At 38.7% G+C, this 21,954-nt stretch overlaps 2 protein-coding genes across 4 annotated transcripts in view; one reads left to right on the top strand and one right to left on the bottom strand.

Annotated features, from left to right (window-relative positions):
• The window catches only part of CWC27 (CWC27 spliceosome associated cyclophilin), a 196,450-nt gene extending 189,533 nt beyond the window's left edge, over positions 1 to 6,917 (bottom strand). Inside the window, exon 1 of one of the 3 annotated variants that reach the window (XM_078067278.1) lies at positions 6,640 to 6,915. In XM_078067278.1, the coding sequence (XP_077923404.1) occupies positions 6,640 to 6,681 (42 nt within the window). In that variant the 5' untranslated portion in view covers positions 6,682 to 6,915. Of the gene's footprint in view, positions 1 to 6,639 lie in introns of all 3 variants that reach the window. The other 2 variants (XM_078067279.1, XM_078067280.1) reach the window with 2 other exon arrangements.
• A 168-nt stretch (positions 6,918 to 7,085) lies between these two features.
• SREK1IP1 (SREK1 interacting protein 1) overlaps positions 7,086 to 21,954 on the top strand; it is a 43,045-nt gene continuing 28,176 nt past the window's right edge. The window contains exons 1-2 of the mRNA XM_036066958.2: positions 7,086 to 7,305; positions 15,973 to 16,020. Coding sequence (XP_035922851.2) covers positions 7,101 to 7,305; positions 15,973 to 16,020 — 253 coding nt within the window. The 5' untranslated portion in view covers positions 7,086 to 7,100. The remainder of the gene's footprint in view (positions 7,306 to 15,972; positions 16,021 to 21,954) is intronic.

The following is a 21,954-nucleotide window of genomic DNA, read 5'->3' on the forward strand; positions in this document are numbered from 1 at the left end:
TCCCCCAGCTGGTGCATGTGCACATGCTCTTGCTCTCTCAAATAAATAAATAAAATCTTAAAAAAAAGAAAGAACAAATGAAAGAAAGAAAGAAAGACTCTACCATGACAAACCAACCCACTGGATTCTCATTTTCTTGGGAGGTATACTTTTGGGATGCAAACTGAGTGGCTGAGTAACTCCCTAGATTGTATCTAGAACACTGGGTAACACCTTCAGATTTGGCATGATAACTGGTGTATATCTCAATCCTAAAAGTATAGTATATCTAAAAAGACAATGTCCTGTCCTACCTATTATCCCCTTGTATACTTGAAATAAAATGTTATTGTTAAAGGGAACCTACACATCTTCTTTCCCTTGCAACTCTAATACAATGATTCCAACTTTTTCAAAGTATGCATCCCCATTAGCAAAGAAGAAAAGGGAAGTGGGAAGGGAGGTAAGGAATTGGGCACACAGAGTCCTCAAATATGTACATTTTTTTTCCTCTAGTATTTTAAGGGTCACAGAAGATAAACATTTCAAAGGATTACATAAAAATAGTATTTTTAAATAATTCTTAATCTTCTTCACTAGTGGTAAATTGAAACTTTTTTTTTAAAATAACAGCATTACTGAGATATAATTCACATACCAAAAAAATTCACCTTTTTAAAGTGGTTTTTAGTACCATGACCACTAATTCCAGAACATTTCATCACCCCCAAAAGAAACCATGTCCCCATTAGCAGTCAAGCCCTATTTCCTCCTACTCCTATCCCTTGGCAACCACTAATCTACTTTTTCTATCTATGGATTTGCCTATTGAACATTTCATATAAGTGGAATCATACAGTATGTGGCTTTTTGTATCTGGCTTCTTTCATTTAGTATAATGTTTTCAAATTGTAGAGGTCCATCTTCCTGTTCTATACACTCAGCTTTTAAATGTCTTAAAAATCACAATGGCTTTATATTCTTACTTATAAATATGTCAAGGCACAATATACATTTAAGACAAAGTTCGCCATTAACAGTAAGTAGAAATCCACATTTCAAATAATTTTCATAAAAATTTCTGATTTTTGACATACTTCCCATGCTGAGGCATCAGTTCTACCATTTTCTTATGGTTTGCCTATGTTTACATTATTAATATGAAATTTGTAAGGACTGGTTTAGTTAATCCAGATACCATGAAATGTAAATCCATTTAGCAATGCATTAGGAAAAATTACATCACGATATATAAAAAGTGACTGAATGACTAACTGAATTTATATGTTCCTTTTTATATATAAAATATTACATTTAAACAAGAAAGAAGAAAATAAATACAAACAGAAGAACGTAGATTTTTCTCCCTGCATCTCATGGATGGTTTTACATAGCCCCTAAAGGGTGCACTCACTGGTTTAGAAACCACTGCTCTAAAGAACAAGCCAATGTACATCATCCCTCCCTTCATAGTCTGTGGAGTCAGGTTGCTCAAATACCTTTCCACTTAAGGTAGCTTTGTTACTTTGGACATGATATCTAACATATCTGTGACTCAACTTCCTTATCTAAAAACAGGGACAATAATATTCTTATGTTTGTTGTGAGGACAAAATGATTTATTCTACATAGACTGCTTTGAACAGTACCTGACAAATAGTAAATGCTCAAAAAATGGTAGCTATTATTGTTGTAATTATTATTCTTATGTAATTTTTTTTGGCTACAGTCAACTTATACCTAGTAAAAAGAATGCATACACGGAGGCACCTGGGTGGCTCAGTTAACCATCTGCCTTTGACTCAGGTCATGATCTCAGGGTCCTGGGATTGAGCCCCATATCAGGCTCCCTGTTCAGTGGGGAGTCTGCTTCTCCCTCTCCCCACTGCTCCTGCTCTGTCTCTCTCTCTTAAAAAAAAAAAAAAAAAAGAATGCATACATGGTTGGGCCACCTTGCCTACCAGACTTTCTTAATCTTTCCACTGATAAAATACTGAATTAAAAAAGAAGGCACACATGGTCAACTAATCTTCAATAAAGCAGGAAAGAATATCCAATGGAAAAAAGATAGTCTCTTTAACAAATTGTGTTGGGAAAATTGGACAGCAACATGCAGAAGAATGAAACTGACTACTTTCTTACACCACACACAAAAATCAACTCAAAATGGATGAAAGATCTAAATGTGAGACAGGAATCCATGGAAATCCTAGAGGAGAACATATGCAGTAACCTCTTCGATATCAGCCACAGCAACTTCTTTCAAGACACATCTCCAAAGGCAAGGGAGACAAAGGCAAAAATGAACTATTGGGACCTCATCAAGATAAAAAGCTTTCGCACAGCAAAGGAAACAGCCAACAAGACTAAAAGACAACCTATGGAATGGGGGAAGATATTTGCAAATGTCTTAACAGATGAAAGGCTGGTATCCAAAATCCATAAAGAACTTATCAAACTCAACATCCAAAAAACAAAAAATTCAGTCATGAAATGGGCAGAAGACATGAACAGACACTTCTCCAAAGAAGACATAGAAATGGCCAACAGACACAGGAAAAAAGGTTCAACATCACTCGGCATCAGGGAAATACAAATCAAAACCACAATGAGATACCACCTCACACTGGTCAGAATGGCTAAAATTAATAAGTCAGGAAACAACAGATGTTGGCCAGGATGTGAAGAAAGGGGAGCACTCTTACACTGTTGGTGGGAATGCAAACTGATACAGCTACTCTGGAAAACAGTATGGAGGTTCCTCAAAAGTTAAAAATTGAGCTATCCTACGACCCAGCAATTGCACTACTAGGTATTTATTCAAAGGATACACACACCGTGATTCAAAGTGGCACATGCACCCCAATGTTTAGCAGCAATGTCCACAATAGCCAAACTATGGAAAGAGCCCAGATGTCCAATGACAGATAAATGAATAAAAAAAATGTGGCGTATTTGTATAATGGAATATTACTCAGCCATCAAAAAGAATGAGATCTTGCCATTTGCAATGATGTGTATGGAACTAGAGGGTATTATGCTAAGCCAAATAAGTCAGTCAGAGAAAGATAAACACCATTTGATTTCACTCATATGTGGAATTTAAGAAACAAAACAGATGAACATAGGGGACGGGAAGGAAAAATAAAATAAGATGAAAATAGAGAGGGAGGCAAACCATAAGAGACGCTGACCTCTAGGAAACAACTCTGAGGGTTGCTGGAGGGGAGGTGGGTGGGGGGGAAGGGATAATTGTGTGATGTGTACTAGGGAGGGCACTTGATGTAATGAGCACTGGGCGTTATATGCAACTGATGAATCACTAAATTCTACCCCTGAAACTAATAATACAGTATATGTTAACTAAATTGAATTTAAATAATTAAAAAAAAAAAGAAGGCTCGTGGCTCCTTAATCCATACATTTCTGCTGGCCAACTCTACTTTGTGAGGTTTCAGTGGCTCCTTTTCCTAAGGCTCCTAAATAAGATAATACTTTGATAATAAAATGTTTCTTAAGAATAAATATACATGAATATGCGATTTAAATTAAGAGATCATAATATGTGGAAATTTCATCTCGAGTGTATAAGGACATTTCTATCAATGGTACTTTCTGTGCCTCATCTTCAGAGGCCAGAGTAACAGCAAAACACAGCACATTTATAGACAATTGCCAGGGGTCTACCACTGATAAAACGTGTCAATGATTTCTCAGTTGATTCTATGCTCTTTGAAGGGAGGAACTTTGTCCCGTTTATTCTGAATGTCTCTTTATCCTTTTAGTACCTAATGTATTATTAGACAGCACAGGCACTAAACATCGACTAAGACAACTTGTTATTGTATCTCTTTAAATTCTTTCCAGGCCAAAATTTTTGTCATGTGCTCTCTATGGTACAGAGCTTTGAAGCTTCGATGTCTGCAATTTCCAGCGTAAGGCTGGAAAAAAATCCCCAGTTGTTTTTGAAGGAAAACTTTGACTAGGCCAGATATTCTCTGTAAGCCCAATTCTGTTTCATAAGGACGGTGTTTATCACAGTTAGCTTGTACTTATTTGCGCGACTATTTGGTGAATGTATATTTCATTCCACTGACTCCATGATAATAGGGACAATGCTGGTTTTTCTTTCCCTTGTATCCTTAAAACCTAGCATAGAAGTTGGCATGTGCTAGTTGCTCAATAAACATTTGTTGAATAAAAGATCTCCTGTTCAGGCATGTATCTATGTTAAAGCTTTTCCTCTTTATGACCACGTCAAATCTTCCTCCAGAGTAAAGCAACTAAATCTTCCCTTGACCAGAAGCAGTATTAACTTCAAACTCACTGATGCTTAATACTTTAAGAGAAATACAGTATTAATTTATCCATTTATTCATTCAATCAGTACATATCTGAACTCTTCCTACCACAGGTCAAGCATCATTCTAGATGCCGGTCCCTGCCATCATAGTGCTTGCATTCTATGGGGAGAAGGGAAGGAATAGGACACAATAAACAGTAACTAGTAAGTAGTTAGAAAAAACTGAAGAGGTAAAGGGAGAGGGGCAGAGAATGTTGGGAGGCAGGACATGAATGGGGTTTGCTATTTTCCAGAGTAAACAGAAAAGTCCTCTCTGAAAGGGGAACCCTCCTACACTGTTGGTGGGAATGCAAGCTGGTGCAGCCACTCTGGAAAACTGTGGAGGTTCCTCAAAAAGTTGAAAATAGAGCTACCCTACGACCCAGCCATTGCCCTACTGGGTATTTACCCCAAAGATACAAATGTAGTGATCTGAAGGGGCACATGCACCCCAATGTTTACAGCAGCAATGTCCACAATAGCCAAACTATGGAAAAAGCCTAGATGTCCATCAACAGATGAATGGATAAAGAAGATGTGGTGTGTGTGTACACACACACACACACACACACACACACACACACAATGGAATATTATGCAGCCAACAAAAAAATGAAATCTTGCCATTTGCAATGACGTGGATGGAACTAGAGGGTATTACGCTAAGCGAAATAAGTCAATCATAGAAAGACAAGTATCATATAATCTCACTGATATGAGGAATTTGAGAAACAAGACAGAGGATCATAGGGGAAGGGAGGGGAAAAATGAAACAAGATGAAACCGGAGAGGGAGACAAACCATAAGAGACTCTTAATCTCAGGAAACAAACTGAAGGTTGTTGGAGTGGAGGGGGGTGGAAGGGATGCGGTGGCTGGGTGATGGACATTGGGGAGGGTATATGCTATGGTGAGCACTGTGAATTGTGTTAAGACTGATGAATCACAGACCAGTACCTCTGAAACAAATAATACATTATATGTTAATAAAAAAAATTTAAAAAAGAAAAGTCCTCTCTGCTAAGGAGACATTTGAGCAGGCCAAACAGTATACTAGAGAAAGGAACGGTAAGTGTGAAGGCCCAGCCTAGAAGGATGGGCAATGTATCCATTCTCTACCAGTGTTTATTAACTGGGGGGTGACATCACCCTTAAAAAACATTTGGAAATATGAAGAGGGGTATTCTGAGTTTTCACAATGATGTGAGGTAGGGGTGAGGAGTAAGGAGAAGTTCAAACAACGAATTAAAAGAATTGCTCAGCTCAAAATACCCAGTGAAATTTTTGCTGGGGATATACAACATTATTGGTTTTGTTTTCAAATTGCCTTCATTATATTATAAAATGTCGACCAACAAAAAATTGCATAAATTATGATACAACATATGCAACAGATTTGTATCTGCAACAGAATTGTATCTGATGTAAATTTAGTTTATCCTAATTCAACTACGTAGTTTCAGCCCCACTATTTTCTCCATTATGCTGGTTCATCATCTTTCATACGTGATATAGACTAGCTCTCAGTTTAAGAATTCAGGTGATACTATATACTTACTGACTCCTCTGCCTCATACTGCACAGAAAAATCTTCGATGGGAATTGACATACCTTGACCATTAAATCAATCAGGGAATCATTCTCCCATTCTAATGTGGGAACATTTCCCATTATCTACTTTCTCTGACAATCATCTCATGTTTTAAGACCAGCTCAAAAGAGACCTCATCCATGAAGCTTTTCTCTCCTTTCCCAGTTGCTCACTTTTTTGTAGTACCATAGCACTAGACTCCTCCTCTCCTTAAGCATGCCTACCAGACATATCACAAGGTTTTTCTTTACCTGCCTGCCTCCCCAACAAAATCGTAAGTTCTTCCAGGGCAACAACTAGACCTTATCCATCCATCGTTGTAGCCCCAGCACCTAGTACAGTGCCTGGTGCTTACCAGGCGTTCAATAAATGATTGTTGAACGAATGGAGAAAAAGTAATTCCCAAGTTGAGCAAAAAGGAAAAAAAAAAAAGTCGAAATTTAAAACGTACTTAGGTTTCTATCTAAGACCCTAAAAAACGCCTGCATGAGTTAGGCTGAAGCAAGAAATAGGACCAGACGGCTGGTAGACGGAGAAATCAGCATTTGAGGACTTTTTCAAAGTATTTGCTGAGAGGTGTCAATAGACGGTTTTCGACGCAATCCTGTTAAGAGCAAGAGTAAGGGACATGACTTCTTGTGATCTTTTCCAACCCTAAGACCCCAGAACTCCCTTAGTCGGTGAGGTATTACTTCGAGGAGCCCAGGTACCCTAGATGAGGCTCTCACCTTCCCGTTGGTGGGGGGCTCCTGGATGTAGATGTTGCTCATGCTGGTCAGTGCTCAGGACTCTGCTTCTAATTGGGAATGAGAACGGAGGGCCAGTCACTAAAGCTGTCCACCTATCAGTGCACGCTTCCTTCAATCGGGTGGTCGCAGAAAGCTCCAGTTTGTCAATGTCGCCGAGACGGCAACAACAAGCACTCTCTCTCCACCAAACTAGTTTCTCACGGACGCCGCCATGTCGCTCCTGGACCAGAGCACCGCTAATCCTGAGAAGGGGGATTCCGATGACCTCCAGGGAAGGAGAAAATATTATTAAGAACCCACAGATTAACTTAATTTGTGTTACAATTTTTAAATGCAATCTATAAATCCTGGTGTTGTTTACTTCAGTACACGTATGGGCAGGTCTCACTCACCTCCCCCCCCGAAGCATGCAATGGTTTGGACCATGTGCGTTCTGTAATATGACTCCCCCGGAAACTGAATCAACGCGACTTGGTTCCGGTATCGCCGGAGGCCTTCCTGGACTGTCACCGAGGTCCCGCGGCGCCGGTGGGAGGAAGAGGCCACCCTCGCTGTTTGTTGTCCTCGCTGCAGGCGGGAGGCGGGCGTCCTCTCGAAAGCCTACGGCTCCTGCGACCCCTCTTACCAGCGCCATGGCAGTCCCAGGTGAAGACCGACGCCAGGGCCCGTAGGTCTAGGCGAGGAAGGGAGCTGGTAGGGTAGGTTGGGGTGCGCTGGGCTCGGGAGTAGCGCCCATGGGGATTGAGGCGGGGGCGTGAAAATTAACAGGTTCGTTTGGTCTACATGAAAAAGTTTACACTCCAGAAATAATCTCTGAAGGGAAGAACGAACGACAGAAACTGTCTCCCCCACCCCAGTCGAGCTCCCGCGGCGCTGGATGGATTACAGGGAAAGTGTGTCGTGGGGGAGGAGGGCCGGGCACTGTAGGCCTAGGGGGCGAGGAGCCGAGAAAAACGGACTTCACTTCGGTATGGCTTGAAAATAAAATTCAGGTGGCAACACTTGACGGACCCAAGTAGCCAGAGGCATTGTTTGTCGTGGAAGTCGCAGGGACGAAATTGACGTCTGGGCTTCTACTCTCTCTTCCTATTGTACGGAGTTCCTGTGTGGCGGTGGACCGGTCGCTTTCCCCCTCTGGGCCTCTTTTTGTGCATCTGTAAAGGAAGATTTGCTCCTTTATGTCTGTGGTTTCTTCCAGCTCTCAGGTTCTGTGTCCAGTGGGTACCGACCTAAAAACAGTGAACCCTACGAAATAAGTGCTTCAGAGATTTCTGGTCCACAACTACCAGCTTACTTGGAAGTTCTAGTCGGGGAGGGCATCTGCTTAAACCAGGTTTGCTGCGATGTCTTCTGAAGAACCCTGGTTGTAGGAGTTATTTTGAGAATTACATCCCTATGACCCACCCCCACCCCCAAACCCACAGCTTGGAGATTCACTGTGCTCTTTAGTATATGAAAGACTAAGAAGTGCTATGGTTCAGAAGCCCTAACTTTGTTTTAACCTACCCTTCCCAGTATTGTTTAACCATGTTTGTACCGTGGCAGCCTTTTCTGAACTATATTTTACGGATCACTGTTATAGGGATATTGCGCTTTTCTAACCACTGCAGTTTTGGGAGGAGGCGGAATTAAGAGAGAGGAAAGATACACCCATTCATACACAGAACAATCTTTATTGAAAGTGCCTACCGCGTGCTAGGCAATGTGCTAGGCAGTGGGAATACAGCGGTGAACAAGACAGTTGCTCTTCACACAGAACTTAGAATTTAGCGATGGAGAGGAAGGACCAGAAAGTCAGACATGTATGGCAGGGAAAATTTGAAGGCTTCAGGAGCACATAGTAAGGGCACCTCACGGAAGACTAGAGGGGCTAGGAAGATGGGCTTCCTAGAGGATGTGGCCCTTGGGATGAATCTTGAAGAATTCCAGGAGGGTTGGAGTGGTGAGAGAAGAAGTTGCAGCCTGAGGGACTGGATATGTAAAGAAAGAGGAAATGTATGAGAAGAGGAAATAGAAGTAAAAGATTCTCCCTATAAATGGAACTCAGAATACAAATGGGAGAGAAGTGAGAAATTAACTAGGGAGTTAATAACAGTAGCTAATATTTACTAATGTATCAGATGTGTAAGTAGCATTTACTGTGTATCAGATGTGTCACAGTGTGTCAAGCATTGTATTTTATCTCATTTAACGTCAGTCCGCGCTGTAAGATAAGTATTAATACTTCAGTTTTATATGAGGATACTGAGGGATAAACAAATCAAGTCACTTGCTAATTAAGGGATAGCTAGTAAGTGACAGGTCAGTGGGGCTCTTCTAGGCCCCATGCACTTATTCATCTTGCCATGTTCTAGTATAATTTACAAGGTAGTTTCCACCTCTTAAAGGACCTTGTAAGCCATGACAGTTTGGATATTTTCCCAAGGACTATAGGAAGCCATTTAAGAGTTTTAAGAGATTCATATTTTGGAAAGATCATTCTGGCTGTACAGTAGATTGGAAGGGAGCTAGTTTGGAGACAAGGTCACCAATTAGGAGTAAATTCTGGTAAGTTATGATGATGCTTCAGGTATGGTATCAGGAAAGGAGAGAAGTACATGGATTGGAGATACATTTCTGATGGTAGACTCACTAGGAATCAGTGATTGATCCAGTGTAGGTGGGTGAGACAGGAAGTGGGGTTTCACTGTTACTGGATTGGGTGGGGCCATTTACTAGTATAGGCAATACCTGAGAAGGAGCAGGTTTTAGGGGGATGATGAGAATTTCAGTTTGGGGTTTGTGTTGAGGTATAGTCAGACATATGAATGGAAATATCTAATAGGTAGTAAGAGAAAATTTGTAGCTTAGGAAAGAAGCCAGAGTCAAAGACCACAATTTGAGTCATCCACAGATGTAATAGGAGTTAAGACCATTGTAGTGGCTGCCTGTGCTCAGGTGGAGTGTGTAGAGTGTGAAGGAAGGGTCTGTGGCTGCAGCCTGGAGCTTAACAACCTGTAAAGAGCTAGCAGAGGAAGGCCGGTCCGCACAGTAGATTGCCTAGGCGTCCTGAACCTTCACATCAGCCCTGATGATCCTTGTATTGCACCACTACATCTAGAGTTGAGTTGCTGTCACTGTTGGTTTTATTACTTGAGCAAGCGTTTTGAGCACCTACATGGTATAGACACTCTAGGAGACACAACATCACATCTTGTGTTCTCATGAAACTTAAGTATAGTAATAAAAATGGGATGCTTAAGAAAGAAGAAAAAAAAGTGATTTTTTAAAAGTCCTTATTGGAATTGCCTTAAACTTAGACAAGTATTATAGCTATGTTAACTTTCTTCTGATTCAAAGTAATACTCCACAAAGTGTAATAATCTTAAATTGTGCCATTAAGCTAGATGGCAAGACATGGATAGACTGTTTAAACCCAGCAAAAATTGAGATAATAGACATGACAGCACTGTAAGAGTACAATGCAAGTACCATTAGGAAATAGAGATACAGAAAATGTTGAGATAATTTCTTGCGTGATCGATCCAGGTAGTGGATTAAAGAAAAATAGGGCTCCATCAGAAACCTTTTGAGATAATTATTGAGAAGGCCAAGTATTAAGTTATGCTCTTTTATTTTTAGGTATAATGCTCATATGGATTCAGCATGGCATTTCTCGGGTGGTCTTGCTAGTGATTATTATGAGATAAGACTATAAAGTGACGAGGATGCTTTCCACAAGTGAAAATCAGCCTCTTCTGTTTTATGGTCGCCTACTTCACCTGTTTTTCCACAGCATTATGTGTAAGCATACACCATTATGTAGGCAACACAATGAAATGTGTACTTTCTTAGGGAAATCGTAGACTCTTAGTTGTTATTTTAAAAATGACGTTTAAGGGGCGCCTGGGTGGCTCAGACGGTTAAGCGTCTGCCTTCGGCACAGGTCATGATCCCAGGGTCCTGGGATGGAGCCCCACATTGGGTTCCCTGCTCAGCGGGGAGTCTGCTTTTCCCTCTCCCTCTGTTGCTCCCCCCTGTTTGTGCTCGCTCTCTTCCCCTCTCTGTCTCTCAAAATAAATAAAATCTTTAAAAATAAAAATAAAAAATAAAAATGAGATTTAAATAACAGGTTTCAGTGAAGTTGGCTTTCTTTTAGAAACTACTTTGCCTATTCACAGTTGTTGACATTAGTTCTGACATTCATGTTGATGATTCACCGTTCCCCATGAAGAGTCCACCTGACGCCCAGTGGCAGTGTATGTTACTGATGTTGCTGGCACAAAAACTCTTTTTCTCTCATTCAGTAAAATCTATATAGCCAAGATAGGGAATTTTCTGTACCCAAATTAACATTACATCTGGCATATGAAAGTGAGTCAAATTTTTAAAACACATTACTATAACATCTTAGTAATAGAAGAATTCTAAATCACAATGCATCCCATTGCTTTTCACTCCTAAACAGTACATATTTTCCTTTCTCTCTAGTCTATGCTGCACATTGCTGCTGAAATAATTTTCCTTAACTATATATCTGATCCTGTCATTCCTGGGGAAGGGGGGAGTGGGTGGTAAGGAGTTAGTTCTTGGGCCCCTATCTGTGAATTTCATATTTCTCCATCACCCAGATCAGGATTTTAAATATTTCCATCACCGTAGGAAGGTCCCTTACGCCTTTGTCATTTCCCCCTTCCCTTGCCTAAATAACCATTATTTTATTTCAATTGTCCTTTTTTAAAAAGATTATCCTTCTTTTATAACTGTTATTCCAGTGCCTGTCCTTCCTCAGATGGGCCAGTGACACTGCAGACTAGTTTCACAGCTAGTAACTGGGAGCTGCATACGTTACTGATTCCCAAGTGCGGGATTATTTTCTTAAGTCTCTAACCTCAAAGTAACAAGCATTTGTTGAGGACATATAGCAAGGCTACACCAAGGCTAAGCAGTGCATTGTATACAGAATTGAATGGCATGTTCTGGAAGCTAGAGAAACTAGCTTTTCTTTAAGTTCCTGGGAGGTAAAAGGCAGCCATTTACCTGAGCCCTTCCCTGACACTCAAGTTATTTAACAGAGTTCTAGATCCCCAGTAAGCCCTTGCTAATATTTAACAAGTAAAGAGATAAAGACCTCTGCAATTTATTCCTAAAACCATCAGTTAATAAAATTTTATTATAAATCTGTAATGTAGCTTCTCTGAAGAATTTACAAGTGCAGTTACTGCCTTTGTTAAAGAATCTTGCACAGCAGCAACTCTTCTTTATGTTGGGTTGTTTGAGGGAGGTTTTTAGTTTGGTTTTTGAGAAGGGAATTCATTCACATGCTTCAGATTTTAAAGCTACCAAAAGGTGTGTAGTGACATATCTCTCACCCTTTGTACCCCTGGAGGTTCTTTTTTCAGCTAACTAATTTATATTCTTAGAGATCTTTTTTGTATCTCTCCATCTATCTATAAATAAAATCTACATATAATTTGTGTTTTATCTACATCTAATCTTTCATACAAATGGCAACATACCATAAGCACTGTTCTATACCTTGCTTTTTTTCTTTATATCTTAGAGATCATCAGATATCATTAAGTAAAGACTAACCATAATTTATGTCTAAATTATTTCCACTCTTTTACTATTATAAATGATGCTGTAGTGAATAACTTTGTATATAAGTCAATATAAGTCACTATGCATTTGTGCAAGCAAATTGAGAAGATTCATTCCCAAATGGGGATGTGCTAGGTCAAAGTACTATGTACATTTATAGTTCTGATAGGTTTTGTCAGTTTGCTTTCCATAGGGGTGATATTGATCTACACTACTATTCAGCACTGTATGGGAGTGTGTCTGCCCCATACTCTTTTCAACCCTTTCTTTGCTATTCTGATAAGGGAAAATGTAATCTCAGTGTAGATTTTAATGTACGTTTCACTTATTATGAGTAAGGATGAGCATCTCCATGTTTCAAACTTGTTTCTGTTTCTGTGAGCTTTCTGTTTAGCTCCTTTGCTGATTTTTTTTTTCCTGTTGCTTGTTGGTTTTTTTCATAATGATTTTCTGGGTTTTATATGGTAGGCATAATTGCCCTTTATTGGTGCTATGAGTTGCAAATATTGGTTCCCACATTTTCATGTGTCTTTTGAGTTTGTTTTAGCTGGTCTTTGCCATTTTTTTATGTAGGCAATTTTATAAGTTTTTATTCAATGGTTTTAGGACGGTAGGTCATGATTACAAAGGAACATTTGGAGGGATGCAGGCTCTATTACTCTGAACAGCGTTAGCAAACTTTAAAGAGGAATGGAACAAAGAACAGCATGAGAACCTCAGATGGGGAAATGGATAACTTCTAATTGAAGTAATAAGGGCCTCTTAATATGGCCTTGCTATTCAGTTTGACATGGATCTTGGGTACCAGAGTTCTTGTCCCAAACAACAGAAACTGACTAGTTAATTGAAGAAGAAAATGAAAGATCTCAGGATGCTCACAGAATGTAAGCAAAGGGTAGATAACAAGGCTTGGAAAACAGACAAGACTAAGGGCATCCATAGCCAAGATGGTGCATAGCCCCAGACCTGGTTAGAAGTGCCACTGTCTGTGGCATCACTGCCACTAGAAACTGCACCTTGACAGGAGAATGAATGAAATGTCCCCACTTCATAGTGTCACTTGTCTCAGATTTATTGTATCAGAGGCATCAGATTCAACGTCCTAGGTAGAAGCATTCATTTGGCCCAGCAGTCATGAAAATTAGGACAAATGAAGCTTGAAATTTTAAGTCAACCAAAAACTAGTGAGGACATAGTTAATACGGAGTTATTTATTTAGTTCTTGTCTTATTGCCCTATCATGTAAAAGTTACAACTTTGTTAAAGAAGATGACCTACTTGGAAAAAGTTAATATTTCGTTCATTCTAAAAATATGAGATACAGTTCGTCATAAATAAGTTAATTTCTCATAAGTGCTGAGATGAGATCATTTCAGATCTGTCCATTACAACATTTTTAGTTTATTGTAGGAATGGTAATGGTGCATTTAGAATAGTTTTGTTCTGTCTCATTCAGCGTCTGTGGTTTCTATGGAAACAGACTTAACATTGACCTGGATTCTCTGAGCTTTTTTTCCAACAGGCAATTATTTCATAATGAAAGAGCCTCAGATTTTATTATTAATCCAGTGTTATACCACAATTCTACAGTGCAGCATATGCATTCCTACTCTATGCAATACAAACCACAAGGTTTATGAGAAAAAATGAGATTGGGGCACAATAGTCAAAAACTTCATCAGTGATACATAAAAAATGATTGAAACCTAGTAACAGTAGCACAGTTTTGCACATGTTAATTGGTTAAAAGGCACATAAATAATATAGTAAATAGGGTACTATACCTTGTAAAAGACCTGAAGTTTGCTGTGGAAGCAGACTTCGTAAGAATTGCAGTTTGTGAATTGTTCCAAAGTAATGGTGGGAGAAGAGGATGATGTGAAATCAGATCAGAGTTATGACACCTTATATGGGTGGGCACTGCTCACGGCACACATGCTGAACTGAGGTCACTAGCAATATTTTGGGTTGTGTCTTTGCGTGTGTTTTGTATATTCCTATGAACCTCAGAGCAAATGGATACCACTTTCTGCATTCACCTAGTGTTTTTCATGGACAAAAGTCACATTATGTTCAAATCGTTCTCTCTTACGTCAATTGTATTGGAACAAATTTATGTTTTTAAAACAAGCGTTATAGCACACCTGACTGTATTTTTTTACTAGAATAACTCAGTAATGTGTATTTTAAAGTAAATTTGGGATTAGGGGAAAATGACTAATGTTTTGACTTCATAACAGTGAAGAGATAGTTTAAATTAACACTGTTTTATATTTGCGTTCTATGTACTTTAATTTATTAGTGAGTTTGGGTTATATCTCCATATGAAGAATTTGGGAGTTAGATGCCTTGCATTAAGGTAATAGAACAATTCTTCCCTGACCTTCTGGTTGCTGCAAGCCCTTATTGGAGGTGAAAATTAGTTTCAACTTTATGTGTTATGCAGCCATAAAAAGGAATGATCTTCTGATATGTGCTACAGTTTGGGTGATCTTGAAAACATTATGCCAAGTAAAATAATTCAGACACGAAAGGATAAATATTGTATGATTCCACTTATATGCGATTCCTAGAACAGGTAAATTTATAGAGGCAGAAAGTAGGATGGAGAGTACCATGGGCTCGAGGGAAGGGGGACTGGGCAGTTATTGTTTAATGGGTATAGTTAGTGTTTGGGATGATGAAAGATTTTGGAAATAGTGGTGATGGTTGTACAACCTTGTGAATGTACTTCATGCCACTGAATTCCACACTTAAAAATTGTTAAGGTGATAAATTTTATGTATATTTTTATTACAAAATCAATTTTAATTTATTTCATCTGTTATTATCTTCCAGCATTGCTTGCATGTAGCACTAATGATACAGAGATACTATAAATATTTCTAAACATCGATCAGACTGAATATGTGACTAGCAGTTTGTTTTCTCTTGTCAGAGAATCTGATTGCTGAATTCAGATATTTCTTAGAATAGCTAGCAGTTAAAGTATTTTTCTGGATTTTCACCAATTCCTTTTAAAAAGTCAGTTTGTTTTTCTTCCAAGGGAGAGCAGAAAAACATTTGTTATCTCTAATGTTCATATATATGTATATATAATAACTAGTATATATAGTGCATGTGTGTATGCATATACGTATATAGCTAATTATTTACCTTTGAGGGACAAGCTAAAATACTCTGCAATTTCTTCCTCAGTGTTCTAGAATTCCTGGAATGTTTAAGTTCTTGACTATAACACTGCATTTCTGTTAAAGAAAAACATATTCCAAAATTCTTGAAATATTGTCAAAGAAAATAATTTGAGTAAATTGGCTTTTCCAGTGATTTCTAGCATTCATAACAATTCAATGAATAGTGTTACAAATTTGGGTCAGGAATGATTTTTTTTAAATTAATTAATTAATTAATTATTTTTTAAAAGATTTTATTTATTTGACAGAGGGAAAGACAGCCAGAGAGGGAACACAAGCAGGGGGAGTGGGAGAGGGAGAAGCAGGCTTCCCGCGGAGCAGGGAGCCTGATGTGGGGCTCGATCCCAGGATCCTGGAATCATGACCTGAGCCGAAGGCGACGCCCAACAACTGAGCCACCCAGGCGCCCCAGGAATGATTTTTTTTTAAAGAAAGAAATTCTACAATAAGAGGTTTCTTAGCTTTTTCATGTGATGAAATTCTTATGTTTCTTCTTTTTATATGTCTCCTAAAATGTCATCCAATTTTATTTCAGGTTGCAACAAGGATAGTGTCCGAGCCGGCTGTAAAAAATGTGGCTATCGTAAGTACATTAAAAAATAATATTTCAAAGAGTGAATTATTGCCTCTTTGGGCAGTGTGATCTGGCATCCTGATTTTAGTGCCCTGATTTCAGCATAGTTCTGTAACCCTGTTATTTAGCCCGGGTTTGCAGATGATTCAGAAATTGCTGTCAGCTCTGAATGGTTCCTTTCTTCCCTGCTGTAGACTCAGTGATGGGTGGCTATATATCTAGTGACTAGCAAAGATGTCAAGTACAAGTGGAGTAGATTTAGGAGACTGGAGAAAGTATATTCCAAAAAAAAAAAAAAAGGACACATATACTTAATCTTTTACTCCTTGTCTTTCTAGATACTGGATGAAGAGGGGAAAGCAATGAAAATTATTTATGAAGGGTTTTCTTGTTGACTGAGTTTAGTCCTTTTAAGGATGAAATTAGTCCTAGAATTTCTGCTCACAGGCAAAAGTTGATGTAAACAGTCATTAATCTCTATTATGATCAATGAAGTGGAATAAAAAAATAAACTTTAACATGTGCAATTATGTAGCTTAAATTTGTAATTATGTACCACAAACAAATATCATTTCTTTAGTTAAATGTAACAATTCCTGAAGTTGATAACAGCGAGAACAGTATCATTTGTTGTTTTATAAATTGGAGACCATGCACATGAGCCTGGATTATGGTTAATACTCCATACAAAATTAATTAATTAATTTACATAGAAGTATAGTTACATTTGATGCACAATGTTACATGAGCTTTAGATGTGCAACATAATGATTTGTTAAGTTTATACTTCAGGCTGTGCTCACAAGTACTACCATCAGTCACCATATAGTGCTCTTTTATTTGACAGAGAAAGAGTGAGAACAGGAACACAAGGAGGGGGAATGGGAGAGGGAGAAGCAGGCTTCCCGCCAAGCAGGGAGCCCGATGTGGGGCTCAATCCCAGGCCCCTGGGATCATGACCCAAGCCGAAGGCAGACACTTAACTGACTGAGCCACCCAGGCACCCCCAGAAAAGTTATTTTTAAAAAGATAAATGTGATGTAAAAAAAAGGATGTCCTTGCAAGAACATGTGATAAGAGAGCACTCTTATCATAAATCTTCATTAAAAGGGCTCATAATGAAAGCATGCTGAGAGTACCAAGTCACATTCCTCCAAGCAAAGGCTGAAATGTGGCACAAGGGAATCTTGCTCAGTTAGCAAAAGTGAGCAATAAGCATACATAGCCTTCACTTAAATTAAAACTCCTGAAGAATATACTTTCATGCAAGAAATGGCTGCAGTGAAATCTTTTCTGTGTTTTAAACTTGTTTATATTTATTTCTGCTTTGTTTCCTTTCTTTAAATCTTTGCTAATTTCCATGTTTTGTTTCTTGATTTAGGACTTAAGAACCTACTCACTCATGCTCTCTCTCTCCAAATGCTGTTTTATTTACTTCAAAATCTAGAATGGATTTTCCAGTCTGTCTATAAATACCAGTTTATCTACTTGGACTTCTTTTTAATTTTTAACTTAAGACTTGTAAGAAAATAGGGGTGCCTGGGTGGCTCAGTCAGTTAAGCATCTGCCTTCCACTTGGGTCATGATCCCAGGGTCCTGGGATCAAGCCCAGCATCAGGCTTCTTGCTCAGCAGGGAGTCTGCTTCTCCCTCTCCCCCTGCCTGCCGCTCCCTCTGCTTATTCTCTCCCTCTCTATCTCTGTCAGATAAATAAATAAAAATCTTTTAAAAAAAAGACTTGTAGGAAAATAATAAAAATAATTTTTTGGAAATAGAGTATTTGTTGATCTAGTCTCCTTACTGCTATTTTATTTTAAACAATGATGGAAGTATCTGTAGTAATTAGAATTTTTTTTAGAGAAGCCAAGTAAGCAGATAGGTTTGGCAGTCTTTCTAAGTTTAGTTACTTCTGCTTTATTATTTTAATCTATTATTTTAGTGATTAAGTTATTAAATAACTTCTATTCAGTAATACTTCCCTTCTGGGTTAAACTTACATCTTATACCTGTTAAAAATGAAGGTCTTTTTTTTTTTTTTTTTTTTAATTTTTTTATTGTTATGTTAATCCCCATACATTACATCATTAGTTTTAGATATAGTGTTCCATGATTCATTGTCTGTGCATAACACCCAGTGCTCCATGCAGAACGTGCCCTCCTCAATACCCATCACCAGGCCAACCCATCCTCCCAACCCCCTCCCCTCCAGAACCCTCAGTTTGTTTTCCAGAGTCCACCGTCTCTCATGGTTCCTCTCCCCCTCCAATTTCCCCCCCTTCATTCTTTTTTTTTTTTTTTTTTTTTTTTTTTTAAGATTTTATTTATTTGCGAGAGAGAGAATGAGAGACAGAGAGCATGAGAGGGAGGAGGGTCAGAGGTAGAAGCAGACTCCCTGCCGAGCAGGGAGCCCGATGTGGGACTCGATCCCGGGACTCCAGGATCATGACCTGAGCCGAAGGCAGTCGCTTAACCAACTGAGCCACCCAGGCGCCCTCCCCCCCTTCATTCTTCTCCTCCTGCTATATTCTTCTTCTTCTTTTTTTCTTTCTTAACATATATTGCATTATTTGTTTCAGAGGTACAGATCTGAGATTCAACAGTCTTGCACAATTCACAGCGCTTACCAGAACACATACCCTCCCCTGTGTCCATCACCCAGTCACCCCATCCCTCCCACCCCACCCCCCACTCCAGCAACCCTCAGTTTGTTTCCTGAGATTAAGAATTCCTCATATCAGTGAGGTCATATGATACATGTCTTTCTCTATTTGACTTTAAAAATGAAGGTCTTTTGAATTTACATGTCTTTCTGATAGAAACTACATTTTAAAAATTACCTGTTATTTGCAGGCCAGAATTTTTGTATTGATAGTAGATGTAAGAGAAAAGTCCACAAAACTCTTTGAAATGTTTTTAATGCCTAAAAATGTGCATATTCATCATTCAGTTACAAAAGAGTATTGTCTCTCTAGTGTTGTGAAGCTAATGGTTTAGGTTGTACTATTTTAAAAATTTTAATACTTGATTGAAAAAGATTTTATTGTCAGTATGTTTCAATAGTGTTTATATTATTTTTAAAAGTGTCAAGTTAAGGATGAATGTGTTACTAAATAACAGGGATGTCACTTTTTCATGGCAATTTCCTCGACAAAATAAGAAAAATTGTTATTTCTATGATAAGTTTTTGAATTTTTTTGGAGTTGGCAACTTCTGAATATTTAAAAGCTACAAGAACACTAAGCCTTTTTCCATGGAATAAATTTCTCAAATAATTATGATAGTTCTCAGAAAATAGACCTTTAAAAAGTTCAGTATAGTATACTCAGTGGTTGAGCATTTGATTGTAGCAGCAGGAAATAAAAACATACCTAAATACCTGTAATGTTTTATTTAACTTAAAATGCTAATCTATTGATAGACATTCATGACCTTTTCTTTGCCGGTGGGTCTGCTCATTATTGTTTCTCATAGACTTTTAAGTGCAAATATCTGAAATGCATTTCCTACATTTTATAGTTTGTTTTTTCAAAGATAAGCAAGCAGTGAAAATAATAAATCTGAGTGCAAAATCGTTTTATCATTTGTTCTCATTAGTGGTAATACTGGCCCCCTGGAAATCTGTGGCCTTTTTTTTTTTTTAAGTTGTCCATATGGGGTTGAGGGCAACAGTAGGACATTTAGTATGTAGGGTGTAGTGATTATAAACATGCTGTGATGTGTAGGGCAATATTGGACAGTGAAGAATTGCCTGCCTCAAAATGACAGTGGCACCCCCTTTGAGAAATAGGTACTTTTTCTCATTGTTTTAGATTTTTTTTCTCTATCTTGTACAGTCTTGTTCCAGTACCTAATTTGAAAACTGCTTTTAAAAATAATTCATTTAAATCAGGTGTTTCTAAAAGTACAACTTTGTTTTTTAGAAACAACCACTTTTTTGCCCCATGTTCATATTTTTGGACTTACATGATTTTATATAAGCAAACTTACATATAACAATAACAAATAGGTCATGAAGCAAACTATGCAGATTCAGGCCTGTATGGGGAGGGATTAAAAAGTGGAGAGCCTATATAGTCTCCCATTTCAGGAAATTTGCATGAGAAAAGTAAGGAACTGTCTTAGTCCTTATGGACTACTATAACAAAATACCATAAGCCCAGTAGCTTATAAACAGAAATTATTGCTCATCAGAGGCATCTTTTATTTGACAGAGAGAGAGTGAGAGCAGTCCAAGCTCAGGGTGCCAGCAAGTTTTCCAGGTCATAGATTTTTCATTTTATACTCACATGGTGGAAAGGACTAGAGATCTCTCTGGAGTCTTTTTTATAAGGCAGTAATCCCATTCATGAGGGTACCACCCTCAGAACCTAATCACCTCCCAAAGGTCCCATCAACTAATACCATCCTCTTTGGGGTTAGAATTTCAGCATATTAATTTTGGGGGGGACACAAAGATTCAGGTCATAACAGGAACATATTCAATACAATTAACCCTTGAACAACATAGGTTTGAACTGCACAGGTTTAGTTTTAAGTCTTTTTTTTTTTTTTTTTTAATACAGTACAGCAGTAGAACAGGAACCACCACATATCTCCCCCTCCCCACCTGCACTTAGCCAAGGTAGATCCTAGAGTAATACCCATTTCTTGCTCCTCTTCTGGGAATGTGGAAAACCTCATTCCACGTGGAGTCCAGGGAAGGTAGATAACCAGGGAAGTCAAAGTACCCTTACCCTTCTCTCTAGGTCACTTGTTCCACTTGATCCCCTTTATGTGGTTCTAATGCAGTTTCTGTTCATGGAAAATGCTGTCAAGGGGTAAGCTGCCAGTTCCCGTGCAATATTAGCTACCCCCTTCAGAAAATGTTCAGCACCTTGGACAGCACCCCACCCTACTGAGGCCCAGGCTTCTGTCTGGTGCTGTCCTGCCCTTGGTGTCCTCCTGCATTCCTTGGTTGGGGGGTTGAGGGTAGGTGGGTTATTATGTGGTCCTTGGTTACTTCAGCAAGAATCCTTCCCCAAGAGCCTGTTTCTTGCACCTTCCAGTTCAAGACCTCAGTGAACTGAGTTTCCCACAGGTAGTAGGATGGAGACTGCCAGGAGCAGGCAAGAGCCGTGGTGTTACAGCCTTCTCTGGAACTTTCCTCCACTTTTGCTTTGTTTTTCATCATGTGGTGACTTTTATCTTACTTTTCTATCACATAAAATACAGTAGTTCAGTTTTAAGGGAGCCAGAAATTATGTGTGGATTTTTGACTGCCTGGAGTTCAGTGCTCCTAACCCCTGTGTTCAAGGGTCAACTGTAATTCCTGGAAGGGAATTTGGGATAAATGGAGGGTTTTATATTTAACGTATAATGTGTTTATATAGACTGAGGGGATATAGGAGATGTTTCAGATACTGGAGACAGGAGAAGATTAAGCAATTTCATCTAAGAGTTATAACAAGGCTATTTCTTAACTTTGGAGGAAGCTAGGTGAGAATAAGTACAGATATTTTCAGGTATGGAGACAGAAAGTAGAAGGAGATGCTGTCTGGTAAACTTAGGAGGCAGAGTTGGCTATTTGGAAAGGGGGCATTGAGTGGGATGGGAAATTGGTTGAACAATAATTTAAGTCAGGCATAAGTTTGGAAAAGTCACCCCAAGGAAAATAGGACAGACAAAAAAAAATGAAATGCTTTGTGTCTGTGCTAGCATTCATGAATGTGTGATTGTGCTCAAGCATTGCTTGGCTGCTCAGGGATAGGCACAATCCAAAGGTTAGCTTTGAGCCAGAGTATTTGTTTTACAGTGAGGTATGATAGAAGAATAAGAATATGAATGAGTCAGAGAGGCTTATAAAAGAGTATTCAGAGAGTGAGGAATGAGAAATTTGATAGACTAGGAGAAAATGAAGGGATTGAATGAGTTAAGGTCTTAATAAGATTCCAAAACAGATCAATGC

Source organism: Halichoerus grypus, chromosome 2 (genome assembly GCF_964656455.1).
Source record: "Halichoerus grypus chromosome 2, mHalGry1.hap1.1, whole genome shotgun sequence".
NCBI classification, from domain to species: domain Eukaryota; kingdom Metazoa; phylum Chordata; class Mammalia; order Carnivora; family Phocidae; genus Halichoerus; species Halichoerus grypus.